Source organism: Patiria miniata, unplaced genomic scaffold (assembly GCF_015706575.1).
Source record: "Patiria miniata isolate m_02_andy unplaced genomic scaffold, ASM1570657v1 HiC_scaffold_7, whole genome shotgun sequence".
Taxonomy (NCBI): domain Eukaryota; kingdom Metazoa; phylum Echinodermata; class Asteroidea; order Valvatida; family Asterinidae; genus Patiria; species Patiria miniata.
Genome location: NW_024037074.1, coordinates 7,181,257 through 7,206,486, shown reverse-complemented (window position 1 = coordinate 7,206,486; position 25,230 = coordinate 7,181,257). Strand labels below are relative to the sequence as shown.

Here is a 25,230-nt window from a genome sequence, read left to right as displayed (position 1 = left end):
ATATTCTATATTAGAGAGTTCTGAGCGCCGTAAAATTGGGGAATTGAAGAGATATGGTAGTGAACCTCTAGCCCGGACTTGGGGCTTCCAATTCTGAGCATTTTGGATGCTATTGGGCTCGAAAGTGGCGCTATTTTGCCATGTTGTGGAGGGATCGTTTTTCAAGATGGCTACTTTTCCGCTTTGGGGAAAATAGGGGTCGTCTTCTTTGCGTGAAAATATCTCGAAAAGTCAATGGTCAACCCACCATAAATTGAAAAGAAAATGAAAGATGACACATTGATCATCATTTTTCTGTGCAGCTTGAATACCTGTGAGAGTTTTGAGTATTTTTAAAAGAATTTTGAAGTACGGGCATTTAGCACTAGTGTCTATGGGAGTTTATTTGCAGGTATGCACCCATAAGGTAAATTCAACAACAGAGGGCGCCATCTTAAACAACAATGACCAACTCCAACTACTCGTTCAAAATCAAGTACTCTGAGTCATGCATTGAGTATGTGTGTGAAGATTGCTGGGGTTTTGGGTCTTAATTTCGGAGTTTTTAGAAACGTGAATTTTCCCAGTTGCTAAAAGAACATGGCAGCAAACGTCGTGAGACCAGGGAGGAATGAAAATGGAGTCGTCGTGACAGAACCCGCAGCCAAAGTGAATGAGAGTAAGTTCATTTCGAATATTTCATTGACACACATAATTGATTTTCCAAATGATTGTGCCTCAATTTACGTACAAATGTACAAACCGGAAGTGTGTTGTTGTTGTGCGCTTTCTTGAAAATCACGCATTCTTAAGAATGCGCATGCACATGCTTATGATTGTGCAACTGGATCCTTGCGCAATCCTCGCAAAAAATAACTCTTCCAGATTGAGCGCACATTCTTAAGAATGCGCGACAAGATAACGGTCTTGTCGATACCGAGCACCTGCTGCACTTGGCAAGTCTAGCTGCATCCTCGTTCACGGATTCTTAATAATTATGGTAATCCTTACTTTTAGGACACCTCTATTTTTTACGAGTTCTGCTCAAAACTGACTTTTGCAGATGTCTGTCCAGTACCAAAGTAGTCCGAGTAACTTGGACCCAACTTATCGCCTTTTTAACATTCGGACATGGTCTGGCGATAGTAAGGTCCAAGCTAATAGTGCGAGCTGGACAACATCATCCTGTCACTGTCCCAGAAACCAACATTTTCCAACAAAAAACATCAGATTTCACCTTCAAAACGGCCTCCAAATTGCTAGATATGCCACCTGAGGTACAAGTAGACATCGATGATTAAGATGGTTGTACTGAAGTTTACTTACGATCCGGAAGAAAAGTGAAATTTCCCGTTCAATTCTGAGAGCTCCCCTCGCGATCGTGAACACGTTAAATTTCCGACTCGTGTTAACGTTTGAACGACGCAATTTCTTCTTCATGCCCAGCGTACATTCGATGGTCCCCGTATCCCGAGTGCGATTCCGTTACCGAGCGCGCGCGATGCATCGATTATGATAATGAGTAGACTGGATCACGTTTGTAAACACAAGTGCATTTCGAACGATAATAGGGAGTCGGGAACTAGCGCAGCTTTTATGGCGGATACCAGTTCAAGCTGGTTCCCGATTCCCTTTTACCGTTCGAAATGCACTTGTGTTTACAAATGTGACTCATTATCATAATCGATGCATCGCGCGCGCTTGGTAACGGAATCGCACTCGGGATACGGGGACCATCGAATGTACGCTGGGCATGAAGAAGAAATCGCGTCGTTCAAATGTTAACATGAGTTGGAAATTTAACGTGATCAAGATCGCGAGGGGAGCTCTCAGAATTGAACGGGAAATTTCACTTTTCTTCCGGATCGTAAGTAAACTTCAGTACAACCATCTTAATCATCGATGTCTACTTGTAGCTCAGGTGGCATATCTAGTAATTTGGAGGCTGTTTTGAAGGTGAAATCTGATGTTTTTTGTTGGAAAATGTTGGTTTTTGGGACTGTGACAGGGCTATGTTGTCCAGCTCGCACTATTAGCTTGGACCTTACTATCACCAGACCATGTCCGAATGTTAAAAAGGCGATAAGTTGGGTCCAAGTTACTCGGACTAGTACCAAAGTGACTTTTGCAGGCTAAAGAAGTCTTTTTTTTCATATAAACTCATGTTAGTTATAATTTTGAAAGCACTTTTCAAGAAAATTTGTGACTTTCCTACCTTTTTTGCAGTCAAACGTGCATGTTGTAGTTCTCACAACACCAGTGAAAGCCCTACATAATCAAAGCCCAATGCTGATTGGCTGCTAAAAAAAATAAATAATATATTTATTTTTTATCAGCCAATCAGCATCGAGATTTCATTGCATTGAGCTTTCACGTTTGCCATGTTGGTTTTTTAAGTCTGTGTTCTGGTTGTCATCGTCGTCTTTTACCCCTTAATTTCCCTCATAAATCAGAGCCCTGCCCTCTTTCCACAAATTGAACCTGCTGATCAGTGATATTCAAGAAGGTGTCATTGCCAATTGTTCAGATGTGTCAAGAAATATCAGAATGTCACTTTTGAGTGTCATTTAGTAAACTGTTTTGGTGAGTCTTTCCCTTCCTATATAGGAACGGGGTCCTAAAAGTAAGGATTACCATAAAGTGAATTAGGCCTATGTTTTGTTTTTCCATGTAGCCTGGCTTTCATTTTGAAAATTCCCACAAACGCCATTCACAACCTTTCTTTATCACTGTCTGAGAAGCCACTATTAAAGTTACATGTGTAAAATGGGTTATAGGTACCCAATCCCATAATCTGGAACCGATTCCTGACATTAATGGTCGGGTACTCGGGTACCCGGTTCCCCGGTTCCAATGCACATCCCTATTGTTATGGCGTGTACATGTATGATCTAAGGAAATTCGCACGTACACAAGTGCAAATTTTCACATCGGCATGATTATAGTGCAAATTGCTATTGTGTTATTCTGTTTCTGTGCACAGTCGTTACTGTCATTGATTTTAAAAATATGTATTGATTGTGGAATGTTGAAAGAATAAACCAATGTGTGGAATATGGTAAGAGTTGGGTAAAATAAATTTACAATGTAAATTTTATATATTGGGGGAGAAAAGATTAAGAACAAAAACCATTACTTTTCAGAGAACGTGCACAAATCAGAATGTTTTTCAATGAAATTTACTGACTGTCATGACTGTTCGTGAATAATGTTCCATTATACAGTGTTATGGTAAGGAAGATTATTTATAAAGCACCCTGACCCTCCTTAATCTTCCAAAGTCCTCTGGGCGGTTTTGGAGGATTTTGGATTTTGCGAAAGTGTCGGTTGAATTTGGAGGGTGTATTGTGATGAGTTCGTAGGTTGTACCCTGTAGGCCTATTGTTTATGTCCAGCCATGCATAATTGAGCCCTGCATTATGCTCGATATCATCCGCACTGCTTCTGAATGTCATCGGCACTGCATCAACCCATAACAGTGATTGTTAAAAGATTTTGAAGGATTGAGGCAATGGTCACCCCTCCTGAACAAATTCAATAAATAACGGATAATTTGGTAGAATTTATGCTGTATTAAATTTGTACACGATGGCAACTGGAGGATTTTGCAGGATTGAGGATGGTTCCTAGCCAATAGGGTTCGGGCGTTAGGGTTAAATCAAGCCTTGTTTTGTGGTTCACATTTGGATTTGTACAGAGCAGTCTATAGTGTTTGTCATTAATATTCCATCCTTGGATTCAATGCTGTGTTGACATGCTTTGAAGGTCATATGAAAGAATCTGAAAGAATAACCTTGGGTAGGGATTGTGTTGTATATTTATCGTGGATCGTCATGCATGGGCACAATAATGTATGTAGCTTGCAACGTTGACTTGTTTGTGACCCATGCAAGCAAATATCCATAGTTTTTAATTTTGTTTTGGGTTGAAAGACATTTGTACCTGTAGCTGGTTTTTGTTCTCATATTTTTTTGTACCAGAATGTTTAGTGTGTACTTCATGATACCATTTGACTAGGTTGAAAAAGGTGGGGGGAAAGTCTGGTAACACAACTGGCAATTAATATTTCTGCAAGTTTCTTTAATTATTTTTTTCAAAAAAATTCACCAGATTTGCAAAATAAAGGATGGAATATATATTCCAGCTTTATATTGCATAAATTGCAAAATTTTTGTTGTTGAAGATTTGTTACATTTGAATGTTTGAATATCTGTTGCATATGCAACAAATACTCATACAACATGTCCAATTAAATACCTCTAAGTATTTATGGAAGTATTGATATGCAAATGTGTATGCCTGTCCGTCTTTCACAGAGGTACCCCCTCATGGGTTGAAAAGAGAGAGTCTGATGGGAAGCCGTTAAATCGGCTTCAATCAGGCATCTTCTTGCTGTGCATGCAATGCGTGTGTGAATAAGCAAAGTTCATATCCCACCAAAGACAGGCATCGTTGCTAGGCAAATTGCGCTCTCTCTCGGTCACGCACGGAGCTCACATCCAGCATTGAAAAAATATTTATAAATGGTTCTAAAAAACCTAAAACTACCACTGTAATGTTCTCTTTTGGGAAGTGTTACTCCAGAGATGTGACTTTTTTTTTTGTCTTTCATTTTTCAGTCAAGAAAGAATGGTCTGTCATTGAAGATGGCGCCCTCGCTCACAAACTACAAGAGGAAGAGAGTAAGTAGCCATTTGTGAAACATCGGACATCCCAGACTTTGGCTTTGCCTCCAGCCTCGGAACTTTTCAATATTCGCACCAAATGAAAAACTCCCTTTGTTGGCTTCACGGAAAAATAAGTTGATTTTCTTTCAGCAAAAGAAAAGAGGAGAAATCTACGTCAGGCACGTACACAGACAGACAGTCGTGTTCACACCGTTGATCATGGACCTCCTCCTGTCCCTCTTTTGTTTGTACTAACTTTTTAGGAAGACTCCTACATGTATATGTTTTGTACACGACCCTAATCGCGGACGTATGTTGGGAATCGTGGACGATATTGTTCTCTGGTATTTTTCGCCCACGGTTTGAGTAGATGAACACACCCATACATGTACATACATGTTACCTGGTACATTCACGCAGTTGGTGCCTGAAACCTAAGTCAGAGATGCAGCCAAAATGTGGGAAATTGCCTGTGACAAATTTGGATGTAGGTTGGTCAATTTGACCATAAACTGTGCATTTTATTAATGAAGATTTGTTAGTAGTAGTAGAAACATTTATTTCAATGTTGCCATTTCCACACAATAAAATGTTACAATGCCGTGTAAACATATTATACAGAGCAAAATGCAATGAATTATGTAATTGTGTATAATAATGTACATGGGTCAATACTAGAACAAATTTACGACAACATTAGGTATAAGGTGAAGCGTCACGCTTTTGTACCTTAATTAACCTATCGACAGACAAGTGGACATGACCGAGAAAAACAGAGACAATGACAAAGGACAAAATAAACAACAGTGTGACACACAAAGACACAACCTAGAAAAACACAAACTGGTATGAGACGAGGGCATACATCTAGATTCATACATTATAACTAGTTATTCGAATAAACGTAGAAAAACACAAACTGGTATGTGACGAGAGCATACATCTAGATTCATAAATTATAACTAGTTGTTCGAGTAAGAATTGAGTGGATGTGATCTAAGGTTTTTAACAAAGACAGAGAAGGAAGGTGCTGATTTTAAGAAGTCATCTAGACTATTCCAGTATGATGTACCACGTTGAATAACGCTATTTTTAGACAATGTTGTTCTGTTGAATTGGACATATAAATTTCTCCTACTAGTGCTTCGGGTATTATACAAAATGGATATCAGATGTGAGCATAAAGAAGGGGTTGAAACAAGTAGGTAATGCATTGTTATTTGGCTTTATGTAATACTCTCGATTGTGCGTACAATGTTCGGGTTGTCTGCGTACAATGTTCGGGTTGTCAGCATTATAATTTATAAGGATACATGCAACGCTGTGTAATATCAATGTTGGGCAAGTTCCTGTTAAATTTAACTTATTTCGAATGAATTACGTTCATGTACTGCACATATGAGTCATTCTGCAAATTTAGGGTCCAAAGTTTGGCATTCATCTCGTCCTCTTAACCTCTGAACGTTGTAATTTGCCATTCAAGTATCATTAAAACTGACTTCAAATGATCGTTTATTTGTTGGGTAGGTAGTTTGTAGTTTGCTATTCATATACATGTGTAATCACTCTTGGAAATTGACTACATCAAGTAGTGCATCAGAATTATTAAAGCATAGATGTCAGACATGACAGGGACAGGGAATATGTGAATGATGTAGGCTATGGAGCAACCACATGCCCTATGCAAACTCTAATGCGAGTAATATATTGCATGCGTTCACCCATATCAATGTCAACTATATTTTTGTGCAAACTTTTATTTTTTAGAACTACACATGTAACGTCACAACAGGATAAGTCAGCTTTTGTGGGGATTTTTCTGAAGACATGCATGACCAATCAGCTTAAATAGAATTCAGTTCCCATAGAAAAAATGGCCGTGGGATGATTTTTTTTGGGGGGGGGGGCTGATTTGAGTACGTGTCAACTTAATACTCGACTGATAATGTGCAATACTAGCACCGTGATTATTTGTCACATTTTGAGGACTTTTTTCAAAAATAAATCATGTTATGGGCAATTCCACGGTTACTCATGTTACATTTTTGATGTACTTTTGAGTTTCCTTGGGCTGTAATTATCTTACTGAAAAGGTTTAATAACTGTTATCCCCATGGTAGATACAGTAGACCTAGACCTACCTAAGCACCAAAGATGACATCCAGAAAAATGTGTTATGTTTGATAAACAAGACCCACAAAATCGGTTTCTCACGTTACGAAAATGTAACGTGAGTAACCATGGAATTGCCCTTATGCGGAAGTCTGAATTGTATACTTTCATGCTGTTTATCAGGAAAGCTTGAGGCCTTCAAAAACGAGGAAATTAATTTCAATAAGTAACTATTCATGTTACTAAAAAAAGTCACTTCAACATGAGCATGAGTCACCAAAGGGCCTCAATAAATTTAACTGTTGCTTTCACTTCTTGTATTGGTTGTTTAACCCGTGGTTGGTTTGCGCTGAGGACCGTCTTCAAACTGGAGATTAGGCTGGTTCAACTTGTATTTAAACTGATAGTTTTAATCTAGATTTCTCACTAGAGAAACTGAAATATTCTCAGGATAACTGTGCAATGAAGGAAGAATATATGGTTGGTACCGGTAGAAAATAAAACACCCCAAAATTATTGCCTCATAAATCAGGCATGCAACTTTTCCTCGGATCAGCTGATTTCCTCTTTTTTTTATTCCCATTTCTGTCATTCAAAATAGAAAAACACTGTACAAAGTCTTCTGAATTTTGGAATTTCCTCTTTTTTGTGTGAATGTACAGTTGCATGCCTGATAAATACAATCAGTATTTATTTTTGAGAAGATCACTGCAAAAATTCCATTTCAAAATTCACACCTGTGATTTTGAAGTATTTTCGGAAAAATTGTGGGTCTTGTTTTCAAGCTCAGTTTGAAATAAAAAAGCAAAAATCAGGCTCCTTCGAAGTGCAGCATGGATTGAGAAGGGTTTATACATGTACATGTACATGTACATGTAGCCAAAATGCCCAGTGTCGGTAGGGTTGAGAAATTTATGGAAATTGAATGAATGACAACAGGGCATTTTTTTTTAACAACTGTGAGGCGTTCGTGCAAAATGAGACAGAACTGGGTAGATGCCATTTTGCAGAAAAGAAAAAAAATAGGGGTGATTTTTTCAATTTTCAGATTTATTCATATTTGTCATCTTTGATATACCTGCTAAACATATTTTAAAGAAATAGTATAAAAATCCCGAAATAAAATTGTTTTTAAGGGAAAAAACTATTGGCATATATTTCATTTTCACAACTACAAAACCCAAAACTTTAAAGGCCTTTTTGTCAGTATTTTACATTTTTGACCTGTCAATAAATGCAAACTTAAAAACAGATACACTGGTACATGTAGCTTGTCAAAAGAATGTCCAATTGAAGAGCAACAGACTGTTAAGGAGCAAATATCCTAATACCCGAAAAACTCTGAAGTCGACCTCTGCCCAGTTTTGTCTCATTTTGCCAAAAAGCCTCACATGTTTGCTAAACACAGTTAATATTGACAATAATAACCTGCCGTTTCTTTTTGACATCACAGACACAACCCATTATTCTGGTAACATCAGCCGACGACGGACGGTCAGATCGGACATCAGGACAGCCAAATCCGCAGCCGATGAAGAGGCTCTGCAGGCGTTCAAAGAAGAACATGATATCGCCGAAAAAAATCGACAGAGGTAAGACAAATCCTGTACTCTACAGACCCATACTTCGACAGTTCCACTCAACCAGCTGTTCCATGAGAGGAGTTCCATCAAACTGTGGTTCCATGCATACACAGTTCCATGCATGCACAATTCTATGCACACATAGTTCTGTGAACATGTTTGTAAACTTCCATGCACTTACAGCTCTGTGCACCTACAATTCCATTCATCTTCAGTTCCATTCACGTATGGTTCCATTCACCTTCAGTTCCATTCACCGATGGTTCCATTCATCTACAGTTCCATTCACCTATGGTTCCTTTCACCTTCAGTTCCATTCACCTTCAGTTCCATTCACCTTCAGTTCCATTCACCTTCAGTTCCATTCACCTTCAGTTCCATTCACCTTCAGTTCCATTCACCTTCAGTTCCATTCACCTACGTTTCCATTCACCTACATGTACATGGTTCCCATTCACCTATGGTTCCATGCACCTGCAATGCCATGCACTCCAACTAGCACCTCCAAAGGTTTGTCTGAGACAAATAATCTAAGAAAAAGAACTTGTCAAACACAAGTCATGTCTGTGAAAACTCAAGTCTGAAACACGCACACAAATTATAAAAAAAGTCATATTTTTAGTAAGGATTTCAGATGACCGTTTTAAATTGATGTTTCTCAAAAAGTGCTCGTCCCCTTTCCCTTATAGGTTTGTCAAATAAGAAAAAGAGAGAAAAAAAGATCATAGACGCAACCCCCCCCCCCCTCCCCAACCAGTTCTCTGAATCTGCCCTCGGACTGACTGAGTTTTAAATAACTGTAAGGGGTCATCGCGCGAACACGTTATATCTGATTTTGAGTTCCGAGTCCTCAGGTTGAATTTGCAGCATCATCCATTCATGAGTAACCTCCGTCCATATTTTTCTACCCCTACCTTCACAGGGAGCTGGAAGATGCAGAGGCGGCCAAGAAACTCCTCCAGGATATGATGGAGGAGGAGAAACAGAAGATCAGAGAGCTGCGCCAACGAGAGAAGTAAGCCAATCCAACTATTTTGTTTTTTAAAACTTTACATCACATGCATAAATTGGAATAGAAATTATGTTGCTGCATAATTATCAACTAAGAGTTAAAGATGAACTTTGACCTGATTGAACTTTGATTGACCTTTGACCCTTGACAGTGAGGAGAGGGATCGGGAGGCTGCCAAGGAGCTCTACCAACAAATGATGGAAGACGAGAAGCGCAAACACAGGCAGCAGAGGTCGTTTCAAGAAACTGACGAGGTACGTTATCAAAACTGACTGTAACCAGCCTATCCCACGAGAACCATGAGGGGCCACCTTTCATTTTGAAAGTAATGAGTCTATCGATTCATTAACTGAACATGGGCCCAATTTTCTTTTGTTCAGTCATTTGTTTTATAAAAAATTGGAATTTATAAAAGGAATGTATTTTTTGGGGATGAAAATCAAAAATAGCATGGGGAGTGTTACTTTTAAACTCTGCAAATTGTCCATGGGATACTTGTCTGTAATGGTTGTTTCCTTGTGTGTCACAAATCATGTTTGTGAAATCTCCAAAATCTCAGTGCTTTCTATTAACTTTTTTCAGTTTGTTTAACCACTTCGCACCGGGATTATTTTGACATTGACCGGACCCAGGCACAGGATTGTTTTCATGAACCTCGATGCCAGACGGGTTCAGGCCGTCAGCTGCGGGTAGCACACCACGATATTTCTGGCCTCGCTTGCTGTGAGCAGGTTGCAGACAGATATTTCTGGCCTCGCTCATTGCGTGTTTATCCGTCATCTGTTCTGAATACCGCAAAACCTTTGCGTGTATACACGTCGTCAGACGTGAACTGGTTAACACTTAAATTCTGCAGTAATTGTGATAATTGCATTTTGCTGCGTCTGCAGAATAAGAGTGCTTGTACATTTCTGGCAAAATTCTGTTAATTTGTCAGAAGTTACTGTGAAAATTTTTTTTTTCAAAAACACGTTTTTCAAAGCCAATACTAAGGATGCAGGTTTGTTGCTCAACTTACAAGATCATTTCTGTTGTTTTGGGTGAATCCTTCCTGAAGGAGTTAGCCCTACGTCTTCAAGCTCACGAGGAGAGGAAACAGCGCATCTTGAGTCAGAAGCATCACTCTCTGGATCAAGAGATGGAGAGTGAACGCTTGGCTCATCATCTAGCCAGAGAAGAGAAGATGAGAAGTCGGTCCCAGCGTGAGCGAGCTCAGTACGACCCGACAGACGACGGCAGTAAGTGAACCCATTGGAGAGTAGGAATGAATTATAGATACTTGTGACATCCAGAAAAATATGTAACGTATCCGTATATGTATGACTATGGCTGATAAGCTTTGGTGAGGTTGCGAATCTGTGTATCCGTATTCCTTCTGAGGAAACCAAGTCCAATTGCTAAGCTACGGTTCGCTTAAAGCATTTCTGTACCCTACAGTTTTGTAGGGATAGTTTGCATGATTTCCATACACCTGTCAAGGACTGGCATTGTAGAGTCACGCTAAACCACTTTGGCAATTTGCGCTCTATAGTTAACAATTATTGACAGCTGTGATGTGGGATATGATGTTTTGAAAACCTGTTTTGATATCATCCTTGGATTCGCCTCGGGTGCTATGCACCCTCAGGTGTTCAAAACGTCATATTAGCCTCGGAGCAGTCAACAACTGTTGTGTTATACCTCCGTCTTGGATTCTTTGGATTTTGATGTAAAAATCACGAAAACAAACCAGTAAATACAACAATCATAACAATCAAACGCCAACTCACATGCATGTCGCATGCTTGAAACAGCTGATCGTCTGCTAGTTCACTGCTCCTACTCATGTTTGAAAACATGGTGAAAATAGCGCGGGTGCCAACGATACAAGCGTTTCACACCGTAAGTACTGTACCGTACGTACCATAAAGTCATAGCACACTCCCTGTGGTATATCACATACTGTACGTATGTGCCATGAATTTTTATAAACTTAAAAAGTGATCATTCTAGGCCAATGAAAATACAGTATTCAAGACAGAGGTACAATGTTCAACAAATCCTGTTATTATTTATTAATAATAAATCTTCTCCACACAAATTGATTTTGGTTTCAAACAGGCAAACCAGACGCAGGAGTGGTTCCTTATGACCTCAACAGTTGATAGTTTGAATATTAAATATATGTGATTGTCCCTAATTGTTTCAAGCATCAATTTATTTCAAATTATTAGTTAAGAATAATTAGGAGTAACAGGACTCTTAAATGCCAGTCCAAAATGGATGTTCTACTTGCAAATAGTGTCTGCGGAATCTCCTCAAATTCTTTTTAACCTTGTAACTCATTGCCAGCTTAAAAAAAAGCACAGTTTTAAGTTGTTCTTTAAAAAAAAAAAAAAAAGAAGCAATGTCGGTGTGCTAGAAAGTTAAAGCAAACAACCTTCTCGTGTGTCTAATAACCCTTCCAAACTGTCTGACCTTACCTGTCATCGCCAACAAGTAACTTGACTAACTTTTTCTCTCGTCCTATCCCTGCTGAGCATGTTTACGTTTGAGGCAGAACAATGAGAAAGGAATTGCTCTTTTTTGTTCAAATTTACTAACCAAGCTGTCCCTTATTATTTCCTTTTCTTTGCACGTATACCTTTAACCGCTCTTTAACCGCTTCCTACCTAACCCAAGTACGGCATCATCGACGTAAGCACGACGACAAGCATTCAGAATCGAGGGTTCGTAGGGACGGGCCAGAGCCAACTGATCATAGGACCCATAAACACAAACAAAGACAGGCTGAGCCACTGCAAGCAGACAGACAGAGGCCCCCAGAATCCAGAGGACAAACAGGCACACCACAACACAAACAGAGACAGGCTGAGCAACAGCAAACAGATAGACAGAGGCTGTCAGAGTCCAGAGGACAAACAGGCACGCCACAACACAAAGAAAGACAGGCTGAGCAACAGCAAACAGATAGACAGAGGCTGTCAGAGTCCAGAGGACAAACGGGCACACCACAACACAAACAAAAACAGGCAGAGCCACAGCAAACGGACAGACAGAGGTCACCAGAGTCCAGAAGACAAACAGGCACGCCACAACACGCAACCGACCCTTGGGAGTATCTATACAAGCCGAGACAAAAAGAGGAAAAAAAGCAACAAAAAGAGGGAAAAAAGCAAAAACGGACGGAAATAACAGAACATAGAGATGTGGAGAAACCACTGGAGCCTCCGGAACGAAGGAAGAAGCAAAGATCACCGGAGCGGAGAGAACAAACAAGCAAGCCACCAACGACTGACAGCTTAGAGTCTCAAGATAAATCAAGAAAATCAGAGCCCACAGAGCATAGAGATCCACAAACACCAATGGAGCCTGTGCAGCAAAAGCCGCTTGAACCTCCAGAACGTCGGAAAAAACACAGGCCACCAGAGCCAAGCGAACCTAAAGATAAGCACGGAGAGAAAGGTACTCACTGGTCATCACACTTCAATAGCCCACTCAGATATAGTGTCAGAGAACAGACATTGCAATGTTGTCCCCATGACCTCTAGCATGGGGTCAAGCTAATTTGAATATTGACTAGCATCACAAATAGGCACTGTATGGTGTGAGTCAAAAAAAGCGTAACCCACATGTCGGGACCATTGTTTCAGTGAAGTTCTGCATGTAGCCCTTTCAAAATCTAGGATATGAAAGCCCAATTCATAGGCTTTCTTTTAGTACGAGAATCATTCAAATCACTCATGGACTTTTCAAGTTACAGAATTTTGAACACAACCACCGTTTTGAAGTTCTGTCCACGGATCACAAGAAGGTAAGTGTTCTTTCAGCAAAACGAAAACAAATCACACAGGGATTCACGTGAATTGTTTTCGTTTTGCTGAAAGAACGCACACCTTTTTTTGGGATCCGTGGACAGAAATTTATATCGGTGGTTGTGTTTCAAATTCAGTAACTTGAAAAGTACATGAGTGATTTGAAAGATTCTTGTACTAAAAGAAAGCTTATGAATTGGGCTTTCATATCCTAGATTTTCAAAGTGCTACATGCAGAACTTCACTAAAACAATAGTCCCAACATTTGGGTTTCGGTTTTTTTTACTCGCCCTGTATGTTATTAGCAAGCTTACCTTAGAACTGGGCCAATTGGACCGCAAGGTAGCTAGCATTGACAAGGCACAGATATACAAATTCAGATCTTTTGCGGGCATTGCATAGCCTCATGTACTTGTGTGATATCAGGTCAGTTATCTATGAAAATCTTAACACCTGTTTTTTTGGTCTTGAAACCTAACACCACTTTTTCGTTTCTTTTATGTTGAACTTCTCAAGAAATATTGCTACTAACTGTGCATGCTAAGCTGAGCAAGTTTGAAGCCATTGCAAGGCTAACACTTAAATTTGCTGAAGTGAATGCTGTTCAAAATAATAAACTGATAAAATATGTGGCCCACTTGCCAACCATAATTGGGTTCGTTGGGTTGTTGGTTCACTAACTCGTGTTTCATACATAAATGTGAATGTTTTCTGCAAGCTCTTGGGCAGCACTAGTTACACATTGTTATGATATTTGGGGTGAGATTTGCTAGTATTATTCCTGATTTTGGAACGTTTTTGTCAGGATTTCCTGATTTTCAAGGATTTTTAAAGAATCCTTTTTCAAATCTGGAATTCAAAAGATTTTACGGAACGGCATACTTCCACTACCTTGAGACTCAAACCACCTGAACCAATTGATGGAGCATCCTTTTAGAAGAATTATGATACCAAAATATCCCGATTCGGTCCAGTATTTTTTTTGCTGCAGAGCCTATTTTGTGAAGCACACTTCTTTCATGTGGGTATTATTACATAACAATCCCTCTATCAATTACAATGTAAGTCAAACTCCCGGGCGCGGTTTAGTAATTCATCAGGACAAAAATGGCCCCCACCTTGCTTCACAAAATAGGCTGTAGAACAAAAACGACTGGACCGAATCGGGCGATCTTGGTTTCATTTTTCTTCTAAAAAGATTGTCCATGCATTGATGTATGTGGTTGGAGTCTCAGGTTAGTGGAAGTATGCGAATCCGGTTTTGTTGGACCACCCTGTATGGAACAAAAGAAATTAATTTTAAGGGGTAATTCAGACAAATTCAAACCAAAGATCCTACGTTGCTCTGGGGTCGTCAGCAACCTTCAAATCCTCTCCCGATTATTTCTTGAATTTTTTTGTATTTTCATTTTCACTGAAATTAAAAAAAAAAGAATTCCAAAATCTCACCCCTGATAATTTTGTTGATGAAGGACAAACCCAATGTTAGGTTGTGGTTTTCCTTCTAATGATATTTCTCCAATCTGCAGACTATCTGATGCCAAACGTTGCCGGCCTGAAGGTTGCGATAGATGAGGAAACGGTGCCGGAACTTCCTGCGAGAAAACACAAACCGAAGCGAGTGCCACGACAGCACAGCGCGCCGGCGTACACTGGATACCCGCAGAGCGACAGTGACGAAGAGACGGACGTCATCGCCCTAATCCAGGATGACGAGGTATTCTTTAGAAGAAAAAAAATTATCAACAAAAAGTGTTAGTATGCCAAAGTATATGAAGAGTTTGTATCCAAAACGTGATATGTCCAATTAAAAAAATTAGTGAAAAATGTGCATGTGTATAATAATAGTACGTATTTAAAAGCACATATATCCACCAGTATTGGTGTTCAAGGCGCTACATCATTATTACCCTGCTCATTGGGCCAATGAAACGTTCCAAAGACAATCTCAACTCCCTTCGGAATGCTGCCATTTCGGTGCAAAGCAGCTAAAATCAACCACAATCTCACAGGTCCTCACAGGAAAACCAGGTATATCTGCCCTCACAGGTACCCATTTTCTCCTGGGTGGGGAGAAGCAATGAGTGACAAAGTGCCTCGCCCAAGGGCACACGCACCATAACCCCTGGCTGGACTTGAACCCACAACCTGCAGAATTACCTACAGGCCATGAATCCAATTCTCCAGACCACGAGGCCGCGGCACTCCACAAAGTTGAAAGAATATACATTGTAAACAGTATAATAGCTGTTGCTAAACTAATTTTTTGCTTTATTGTCTTTATAAATTGTGTTTAACTACTGAAAACCTGTCCAAACCCACTTTCCGAAGCCAGGAGTGGGATTCAAAAAGGTAATAAAATGGCATTTATCGCATTTGGATATAAACTCTTCATATGATCTTGACATTAACAAAAGGGAATTCAGAAAACCGGTAAAATTAAAAAAAAAAAATTTTTAAAATATGACGAGAATTATATACTTGGGCACATGATATGACTATTGATTTTAATATTTTTCACAGAAATTTCTAAAATATCTTGGCTCAATTATTTTTGTAGCAACAAAATGCAGCAAAAGGTGGAAAACAGAAGGTATATTGGATTTTTTTATTGAGAAAACTTCAACGGTTGGTGTTGAGGAATTTTTTCGTCAGCTTTCGTGCAAAATCCCCCTCCCCTATTCCATATTGCTTATTCTCTGTTTTAGTCTGCATTCGAGAGGTGGCTTTGTCTTTCTGTCATATCCAGCATTTTTGGCAAATCTTTGCCATTTTTGCTCAAAGCCAAGATTTGATTTTCAAAGCAGGAATATAGTAGCTACATGCATGACATTGTTGAACAATTTCTTCATTTTGACCTGTTTTTACACCAACCTTAAAGGGAATGTACGTCATTGGCTTTTCCTGTAATTTTTCAGAAATGAACTATTTGAGGGGTTGCACTGACATGTTTGAAGTTTTGTGTTCGAAAATGCTGAAAAACCAAGAAAAACACAAATGGTGGAGTAGTCTGGTTCCCTGACTCCACTAAAGATCAAATGGATTAATTTATAGATGCTGGAAAATTGTGAGGTAAGGGAACCAGTCTACCTGGCCTGCACCCGTTCATAAACATGTAACCAATAGCAAACAAAATTTGGACTGAACAAAATGGTGAATTTGGAGGAGAAGTTGAAAAATAGTTAGGTTTTCCAACGGTGGTCGGCCGACCACCGTTGGAAATTTATACAAAAATACCATTTTCTTGAAAATGACTTCACACCAGGTGCCATAATTTTACAGGATGCTTTAGACTGTCATTTTCCAACATCCTAGTAAGGTATTTCGTAAAAATTTGGCAGTTTTATTTCTCGATGTTTGCAAATGTTGTATATTCCCTTTAACTGCCTGGTAATATCTTGTGGTTCCTACTTTGGCAGAAATTCTGGTTGCATACTTTCGATGGTCACATGTATTCTGTATTTTCATTTATATTCTTATTTATTGTATAAAAACTGAACAGCTAAATGAGATTTTATAAATATTTACAAATTCTTAAAAAATATTTTAAAAAGTGCAGAAATGTCATTCAGCAAAATGAATGTTGTAAACTGAAGCTACACAAAAGGATAGGTTTTTGTGGGTACACCATGGAACCATGGAATTTCTCTTCTTTCTCTTCTGTAAAGAACCGGAGAATTGTTCTCAATGCTTTGAACAGTTACTGTGTCTGTTGTTTAAAGGATCCATGAGATGAATTTTTCCTAGGAACACATTTTGTGCAACTTTCTACTCCTTTTAAATGTATAAAAACTATTTGACATCCCTTTTGGTTAATTTTATTGAAAAGTGCACTTCTTTGAACATTTAAAATTGTCCATCCTTTTTCGGACAACTGAGGGCGAGGTTGCTGTGATGTCATTTCAGGAAGACACTGTTCAGTCTAGAGGTTTTCTGTTCGAATTGCAAACCCAAAATTTGCTCATTGAAAACATTTGTGAGAAAAGTTTGTTCATTGGCTTACTGCCATTTATGACAGCAAAATATCCAAAATTCTGGCAACTGTTGGTGCTGAAATAGATGTAACATTGAAGTGTCTGCCTGAAATGACATCACACCTTTGCTTATGAATATGGAAATTAGCATTAGCATAAAAAACAAATTTTCACAAGATGTGGAGTCATCAGTGCGGAGACCAATTCTATTTTTTTTTGTATTCCCTCAAATCTCAGGAGTTGGCAAGAAGGCTACAAAGAGAAGAGATACAGAGGTCTAGAGCCCCGTCTCAAAAAACTGAACAACAAAGGAAGCAACTCATACATGACCAGGTACAGACTATTTGTTTGTCCTCCCCCAAACAGAAAGAACTTAAGTATATTTCTCTTGCATCTTTCTCTTTTTCCAAGAGATATGCTGGACTATGCCTTACATACTGAATCCTTTGATAACATTTTGTCGGTAGAAAATTGCAATCAAGATGCAGCATGAAGAAGTGATGTTTTCCAAGAAGAAAACGTATGATAACTACATGGGGAAGGTGAAGGATGAAATCGCCGACCCAGAGGTGAGTGGTTTTGCTCTGTTTTGGATTTGGAGGGATGGGTTATAGTATTAAAGTTGTCACAGGTAGATATTCAGTTCTGCTGGTTTGGTCTGGGATGATCTGGGTTGGGCAGGGTTTGGGTTGGGTTTGTCTGGGTTGCCCTGGGATGGGCTGGGTTGGTTTGGGGTAGGCAGGGTTGGGCTGGGCTGGTTTGGGATAGGCTGGGCTGGGCTGGGTTGGTTTGGGATAGGCTGGGATGGGCTGGGTTGGTTTGGGGTAGGCAGGGCTGGGCTGGGTTGGTTTGGGATAGGCTGGGCTGGGTTGGTTTGGGATGGGCTGGGTTGGTTTGGGGTAGGCAGGGCTGGGCTGGGTTGGGATGGCTGTGCTGGGTTGGTTTGGGATAGGCTGGGCTGGGTTGGTTTGGGATAGGCTGGGTTGGTTTGGGCAGGGCTGGGTTGGGTTGGGCTGTGCTGGGTTGGTTTGGGATAGGCTGGGCTGTGCTGGGTTGGTTTGGGATAGGCTGGGCTGGGCAGGGTTGGTTTGGGATAGGCTGGGTTGGGCTGGGCTGGCTAGACTGGACTAGGCAGGGTTGGTTTGGGATAGGCTAGGTTGGACTGGGCTGGGTTTGGCTGGACTGGGCTGGGCCAGGTGTGGCTGGGCTGGGCTCAAGATTTTGGATTGTAGTGGGGTAACAGACAGAAAGAGATAAACAACAATTGATCTCATCCTAAGTTCCGTGGAGATTCTGTCCTTGGGGTTTTAAGTCATATTTTTCTCCATTATCACCAGCCTATGGTCCATGTCAGTCGCCAAAACAAAACAGCAGTTCCTGTAGATGCCAAGTACGCAGAGGGAGTGCAGCTAACCGACTACACAGCCGCGGTAAGCACATAACTACAAACAAACACTCCTTGCTGTTTTCTTTATTCATCCGTGATTCCGCTTCTTAAGGATAATATCTTCCAAAACCAACAAACTTTGAAGACTAGACTTTCTCTTTCGGTAAAAATAAAATACAGAGACAAAAGCAGAAATATTTTGTCCTGATTCAGGGGCCACCTTTTTATTACTGGCTTGTCTTAGACACTTCTCAGTGGTGTTTAAACAGTGGTTTAGGTCCACTCACGTGACGGGCTCTCAACCAATAGGAATAGGTAAACTGTCTCAGGTATTTATCAAAATCACACAAAAAATCAAGTGAACATTTTTGCGATGGATTAAATGTTATCTTTTTTCTGAATACAGGAGGTAGCTCAACAGCGCCGCACCAGTGGGAGTGGCCAAGCTGGTGTGGGGGCGGAGGGTAACATCATGGCCACCATTGATCCGACGTTCAACAAGCCTGATCCTGGCAACGTTGTCCTGCTCAAGAAGACGTCGCTGAATGAGGAGCCACCACCACCACCCCCAGGTATGACCCAAAGGAAAACTGACTCAGCTTCGGTGTGCATTGGTGATAAAATTCAAGGCTGTGAATGTTAAAATTTAACTGTCCATGTTCTTCAACGAATTCAAATTTTGCCTCCTAACATATTTTTGATTAGTATATGTGAGGCATTCTGGCAAACTGAGATGGAAGAAATATATGTAAAAAAAAAAAAGAATGGGGGTGATTTTTTTTTCAGATTTATTAATATTTGTAATCTGATATGAATTTTGATATGTCTACTACACATATTTTAAAGAAATATAGGTTTTCTCGGTCAATTTCGGCAAATGAGCAGCCAATTTAATTTCCGTGCGTTCGAATTGAAGCTATTTTGCCTCTCCAGTTGTTACTGCGTTTCAAATTCAGAATTCGGCCATTCAATTTCGTTTTGAGGCATTCAAATTCCTTTAGCACTGTGTTCAATTTAGCATATCGTCATTCTTTTTCGTGACACACAATCATCATTCAATTTAGCAAAGCTGGTTCGGCTGGAGATTTTACTGATTTAATTTTTTTCAATTTCGTAAAGAGGCAATCAATTTCACTTAAAGAGATTTCAAATAAGTATGACTAAAGAAATACGAATAAACAGATAAACTGTACTAGGCAACTGTTTCGTATCTTCACTTTAATTCAGGCAAACCTTGTTTTCTTTATTTATGCTTCCAGTAGACTTTACATGGGGCCAATGAGGTTTTTTCTTCTTCTTTGTTTTCTTCTTCATTCTTTTTTTGGGGGGGGGGGATCTTTATTGGTTAACTGACCAAGACCTAATTTTGTATTGTGTTTGAATGGGGTGTTTCTTTATGTTTTTCCTGGTTTTTATTGTTTATGTTGTTTCTTCCTCAACCATCAATCTGTTGGCGTGCCAGACATCTTGGCATATATGTTTGGGTACGGTTGTACCACTGCATGCACTTCACTTGGGTGATGACATCAACGCTCTGGATGGCTGCTTGTTGAAGGAGATCGCACCTCCACTGCTGCATGTTCATTCCTGCTTGCTGGGCAGCCTGTCTGTCTCCGACACGTTGTTGCCACTCAGGTAACCCAAGGATGCGTTTAACTGCAGCCTTGAATGCAGAGTGTGCCATCTCCGTGCTGTTCAGGAATGGGGAGTAGGGAGGGAGGCGCTTCAGCTGGATCATTGGGTTGGCACCTTCAGGGAGTTGGGCTCGCACGTGAGGCCTCGCATTGTCGTATATGAGGTAAATGGGTTCGTCGTCTGGGAAAACTGCATCACACTCTTGAATTGTGTCCGCAAGAAACTCCTCGAATCTCTCTCGCGTCACAGTTTCGAATGCGATTCGGTGGTGCACCAAGCCTACATGTACTTCACTAGAAACAGCGAAGGTGACATTGCAATTTCTCCCTCGTTGTCTGTCGACGGCTCGTCTTGCAGCGATCCTTCGCGGAGCTCTACCCTGGGAGCGTCGAGTCCAGACGTTATAACCTGTCTCGTCAATGAAGACTAGATGGGCCAGAACACCATGCTGCAGGAACCACTCACCATACTGGACGCGTTGATCAAGAACTTCAAGGGAATTTCTTGCATCAGGGACGTCCTCCACTAGTTTCAGTGTAATCATCATCCCATCCAAGGCCCTGGCTATGGTGGCAGTAGAAACCTGGGGCTTCTCTGGCAGATGCTCACTCAAACTAGCCTTCATTTGTTGAAGTGTCAAGACAGGATTAGCGTCAAGGATGCCTTGCAGATGGTTTCGCATGTCATCATCCATCTTGCTGTGGGTTGCTCCTCCTCTTGCCAGCGTCTCTCGCCTTCCAGTCCTCAAATATGTTGCAACAATTGATCTGGCTGTGGACTTGTTGATGTTCAAATTGACCGCAAGCTGAAGGTAGTCTTGCTCGTTTCCCTCGAAGGCCTCAATCAACCTTTCTCGATCTACCTGGGCCACTCTAGCGTAGCGACCACGAGCTGCCATTTCTAGAAATATGCGTGTAAAACTGTAGCGAAAGCTCGTCTTCGAAGTACAACGGCAAAGTGAATCAAGTGCCAAAAAGTGAACCGTATTTATGCCTTCAACATTCTTAAGGAAACAAAAATTTAACAAAGCGTTTTTTAGATGGCACAAATTCCAGAAATGACTGCCCACAAATGAATTTGAATGACTAAACACACGCCTCAAAAAGCTCCTGCGAATTTGAATGCTGCTTTGTTGAATTGTTAAATTGCATGATTATTTTGTTAAATCGAATGACGCAACAGTACATTTGACTGGTCATAAAACGAAATCAAATGACCCTTTTCAGTAGCATTTGATTTCGCGCGAAATAGAATAGCGTAGTGGTTAAATTGGCTGCTCATTTGCCGAAATTGACCGAGAAAACCTATAGTATAAAAATCATGGAATAAAAGTGTTTTTAAGGAAAAACGAATGGCATCTTCATGTTAAAAGACTACAAAACTTGAAACTTTAAATGTCTTTTTCTCAGTATTTTACTTTTTGACATGTCGATAAATGTGAAATTTAAACAGCCATAACTTGTCAACGGAATGTCCCATTGAAGTGCAACAAACAGTTTTGTAAGGAGAAGTTTATTCTCTTTCCTAATACCAGCAAACCCTCATTTCGACCTCTGCCCAGTTCTGTCTCATTTTGCCAGAACGCATCACATATTTCATTATACTGAAGAAAAAAATGGTATCTAAAACCTGCTAAGAAAGAGGATTATATTTGCACATCTAATGCCCAAAAGATACAACTTAATAATTATTGTAAGGTTGCAAACAGTATAGAAATTTTCCATGTTTTTCTGGACAACTGAGGGCACTGTTGCTGTGATGTCATGTCGGGAAGACACCGATCAGTTTAGGGGTTTCTGTTCAAACCCATAAACTGAACCCAAATATTTGCTCATTGAAAATATTTGTGAGAAAAGTTTGCTCATTGACTTTACTGCCATTGTACTGAAACAGTGAATTACCAAAGAACAGAAAATGTTCAGCAGCAAAATATCAAAAATTCTGGCAACTTTTGGTGCTGAAATAACTCTAACATTGAGGTTTCCGCCTGAAATGACATCACACTTTTGCTTATGAATATGGAAATTTGCATCAGTATAAAAACCAAAAAGGCACCGAAATACCTTTGAAAATGGCAAAGCGAAAATTGAAAATAAGGTTAAATGCGACACAAAGGTGCATTTTCAAGGACTGCATTAAAAAAATTACATTGCATGAGCCATTTTAAATTATGGGTTAAACCGTTTAGAAACAAGAAATATACTTACCCTGTAAGTAAAAAAAAAAACCTACTGTATGATGTCCTCTGACACGAGGATAATTTCCATGCAAATAAATCACCTTTATCTCATGATTTTTCTCCTTTTTTGTCTCTTTTTTGTTTTAATTCCTAGGGGATGACGGTGCTTTCAACGCCGTCCCAGGATCCAAACGCAAGGATTCCAAGGATAAAGGCAAGAGGAGCAGTATATTCTCCAAGCTCAAGAAGAAGTAATAAGTAATATCGTTTGCCTTCCATTTTCAATTTCTTTTTCCTTGATACAAAATTGGAATTTGGAGCTCAATACTAAGATCTCCTAGAAGTTGATAATAATATCATTTATTAAAAAAACAACAACGGATTGGGACTTTGAAGAGCTGGGACATTTATGTATTGTGAATTTGAATATTTTATGTTTTCAAAATCCATGGACTTTCTCCCTTTTTTTGCATGAAATATTTGTGACCAAACATAAATAAAAGTATTCTTATCAGTTGGAATCAGAGAAATGTCACTAGGCTTCGTATGTAGGTCCATGCTTACATTTCTCAATTTTTTTATTTATTTATTTTAATGCTATGGACATTTTTGCAAGACTTTTTTCCTGTATCCTGCCAAATCCACCTCTTTGCTGGAACCTTACCTTGCGAGGGATATCAAGCCCCATGTAAAATAAAAATTGTTTGGATCTGCTTCCCTCAATCCTATGAAATCCTTCAAAATGTTTTGGTAGATTTCAAAGGATCCAGGGAGGGGGAAGGACCACCATATAAACTTGACTTTCAATGAGGAAGTGAGTGTTATGAGAGAAAAAATAATAAACCTAAAAAAAAAATTGTGTTATTCCCCATAGGTTTAACTGTAAGCCATGTTTGGTAATTAGGTATTCAATAATCAAATAATGAATTTAAATATTATGAATATTCATTGCACTATTGCTATGCTAATTTCATATGCAAACTGAAATGACAGAATGCTGTTCCACAAAGCAATTCGTGTAAAACGCAACAATGTGAGCAGTTCTGAGGCTGAATAGTTTTTTTTTTTTTACAATTTAAGATTTTCTATAGTTGTGCGCTGAAAATGAAGCTTTAACCACAAAATCCAACAAAAATAAAGTCTTTCTGAATTTAGTTTAGGCTGAAAGAAAAATTAATATTTGTAACGAAGATTTTTTTTTATCCATAACATACATATACCTACTTATATTTTTAATTAGTATTTGTATAAACAAATTCAAATTGTAGAAAAGAAAAAAACTATTTGAATGCATTTAAAATATACAGCAATACATCATTTATCACTGTAGATACTGAAACTTGTATGAAATCAGCATAAAGCAATATAAACTGTGTAGCAAATGTTTATTGTCTTTGAAAAGGAGGGGATTTTTTAATGTAAAGAAGGTACAGATCTAAGATTAGAGGGCCAGTTATATGGTATATATGGAAACAAATACTTTGATAGTGTGACATCAACGATTTTACAAAATGTTAGTTTGAAATTGCTTGCTTCAGTTTTTCCACTTTTACTACAGGGTAATGGTGTAAGAGTGTAAGAAACAATGTATTTACCAATGTGCCATATTCCCTTGTTTATGTTTTTTTACAAATGTTAAAAGCTAAAAGCACCAATTTCTTGGAAATAGTAGGCAGATATCACATAGCATGTGATTGTGGAGTGGCCTCATGGTCTGGAGAATTGAATTCGTGGTCTGCGGGTAATTCTGCAGGTTGTGGGTTCGAGTCCAGCCTGGGGTTATGGTGCGTATGCCCTTGGGCAAGGCACTTTGCCACTCATTGCTTCTCTCCACCCAGCAGTAAATGGGTACCTGTGAGGGCAGAGATGGTTATGTGTTTGATTTAGCTGGTTGTGCCGAAATGGCAGCATGGAGTTGTATACTCCCCAGGGAGCTGAGATGGTATTTGGAATGTTTCATTGGCCATATGGGCAGGGGTAATATAAAATAATGTCCTAATGTCCATGAGATTCTGTTTGGTTGATATGTGGGATATATAAATCCATAAGCAGCAAAGATCAACTAAAAACCAGTCACTTTTAATTAACCGTTCATTGAAATGTCAACTAGATTTCAGATTTTGAACGGAGATCGGTAGTGGCATAGAATTGTTTTAGGAAAAATTATATTGGTTTTCGGGAAAGCTCTGAAGAACTATTTTTTGGAAAATATGCTTCTGGCCTCATCTATGTGATAAAAAGCCTAGCTGACTTTTGTGAAAATAATCTGAATCTCATTTGGATGTTTTTTTTTTTCTCCCAGAATAAAAAAATTATGATTTTAATTTGTAGTTTTTCAAAAAGATCGGAAGTTGGGTGATATGCGTTTCTATGATATGATTTTTCTTCCCCGTAGTTGGCATGACATTGTATAATTTGAAACAATTGCTTTCTTTGTTTAATTTCATATAGCCTTAAAGCTTGACTTATGATTTTTTTTTTTTCAATTGAAGAGGCAATGTTTTCAAATGTCAAATTGTTTTCGTTTCAGAGCATAACATGTGGAGTGGACTTAATGGGATGAACATGTAGCTTAATTGTATTCTACTTAGAATTCAAAAGCATTAATTTAACCAGAAATTGTACAAACGATTTATCCAAATTTATGTGAATGTAGTTACGATTACTGAGTGAGTATTGGCTTTTTGTAACATAAAGCTGATGTACTTCATGATTTATTCTTCACAATTTCAGATTTTGTTACTTTTTCACTTTTTTCTTCTGTTTTGCACACCCCTTTGCTTATATTTAAAATCTCAAAATTCAGTGTTAAATGCCTTACCTTTGACAGTCCAAGTCGAGTGAATCTCTTCACTTTGGATTGTGCTTTTTTTTTTCTTTTTTTTTTTTTTCTTTTTAATAGATATTT

The 25,230-nt window shown here is 39.2% G+C and overlaps 1 protein-coding gene across 2 annotated transcripts; it reads left to right on the top strand.

Annotated features, from left to right (window-relative positions):
• Nucleotides 1-451: 451 nt before the first annotated feature.
• On the top strand, nucleotides 452-23,929 carry LOC119745385 (trichohyalin-like). Of its 2 annotated transcripts, XM_038221704.1 has the most exons (13): nucleotides 452-658; nucleotides 4,599-4,661; nucleotides 8,212-8,350; nucleotides 9,264-9,356; nucleotides 9,505-9,607; nucleotides 10,411-10,591; nucleotides 12,015-12,797; nucleotides 14,677-14,864; nucleotides 17,359-17,454; nucleotides 17,589-17,690; nucleotides 18,459-18,551; nucleotides 18,915-19,080; nucleotides 22,477-23,929. In XM_038221704.1, the coding sequence occupies exons 1-13, from the start codon at nucleotides 580-582 to the stop codon at nucleotides 22,575-22,577; spliced, it is 2,187 nt and encodes a 728-aa protein (XP_038077632.1). In that variant the 5' UTR covers nucleotides 452-579; the 3' UTR covers nucleotides 22,578-23,929. The 2 variants fall into 2 exon arrangements, with proteins under 2 accessions (XP_038077632.1, XP_038077633.1); XM_038221705.1 differs by lacking the exon at nucleotides 12,015-12,797 and having other exon boundaries at nucleotides 453-658.
• Nucleotides 23,930-25,230: the final 1,301 nt, after the last annotated feature.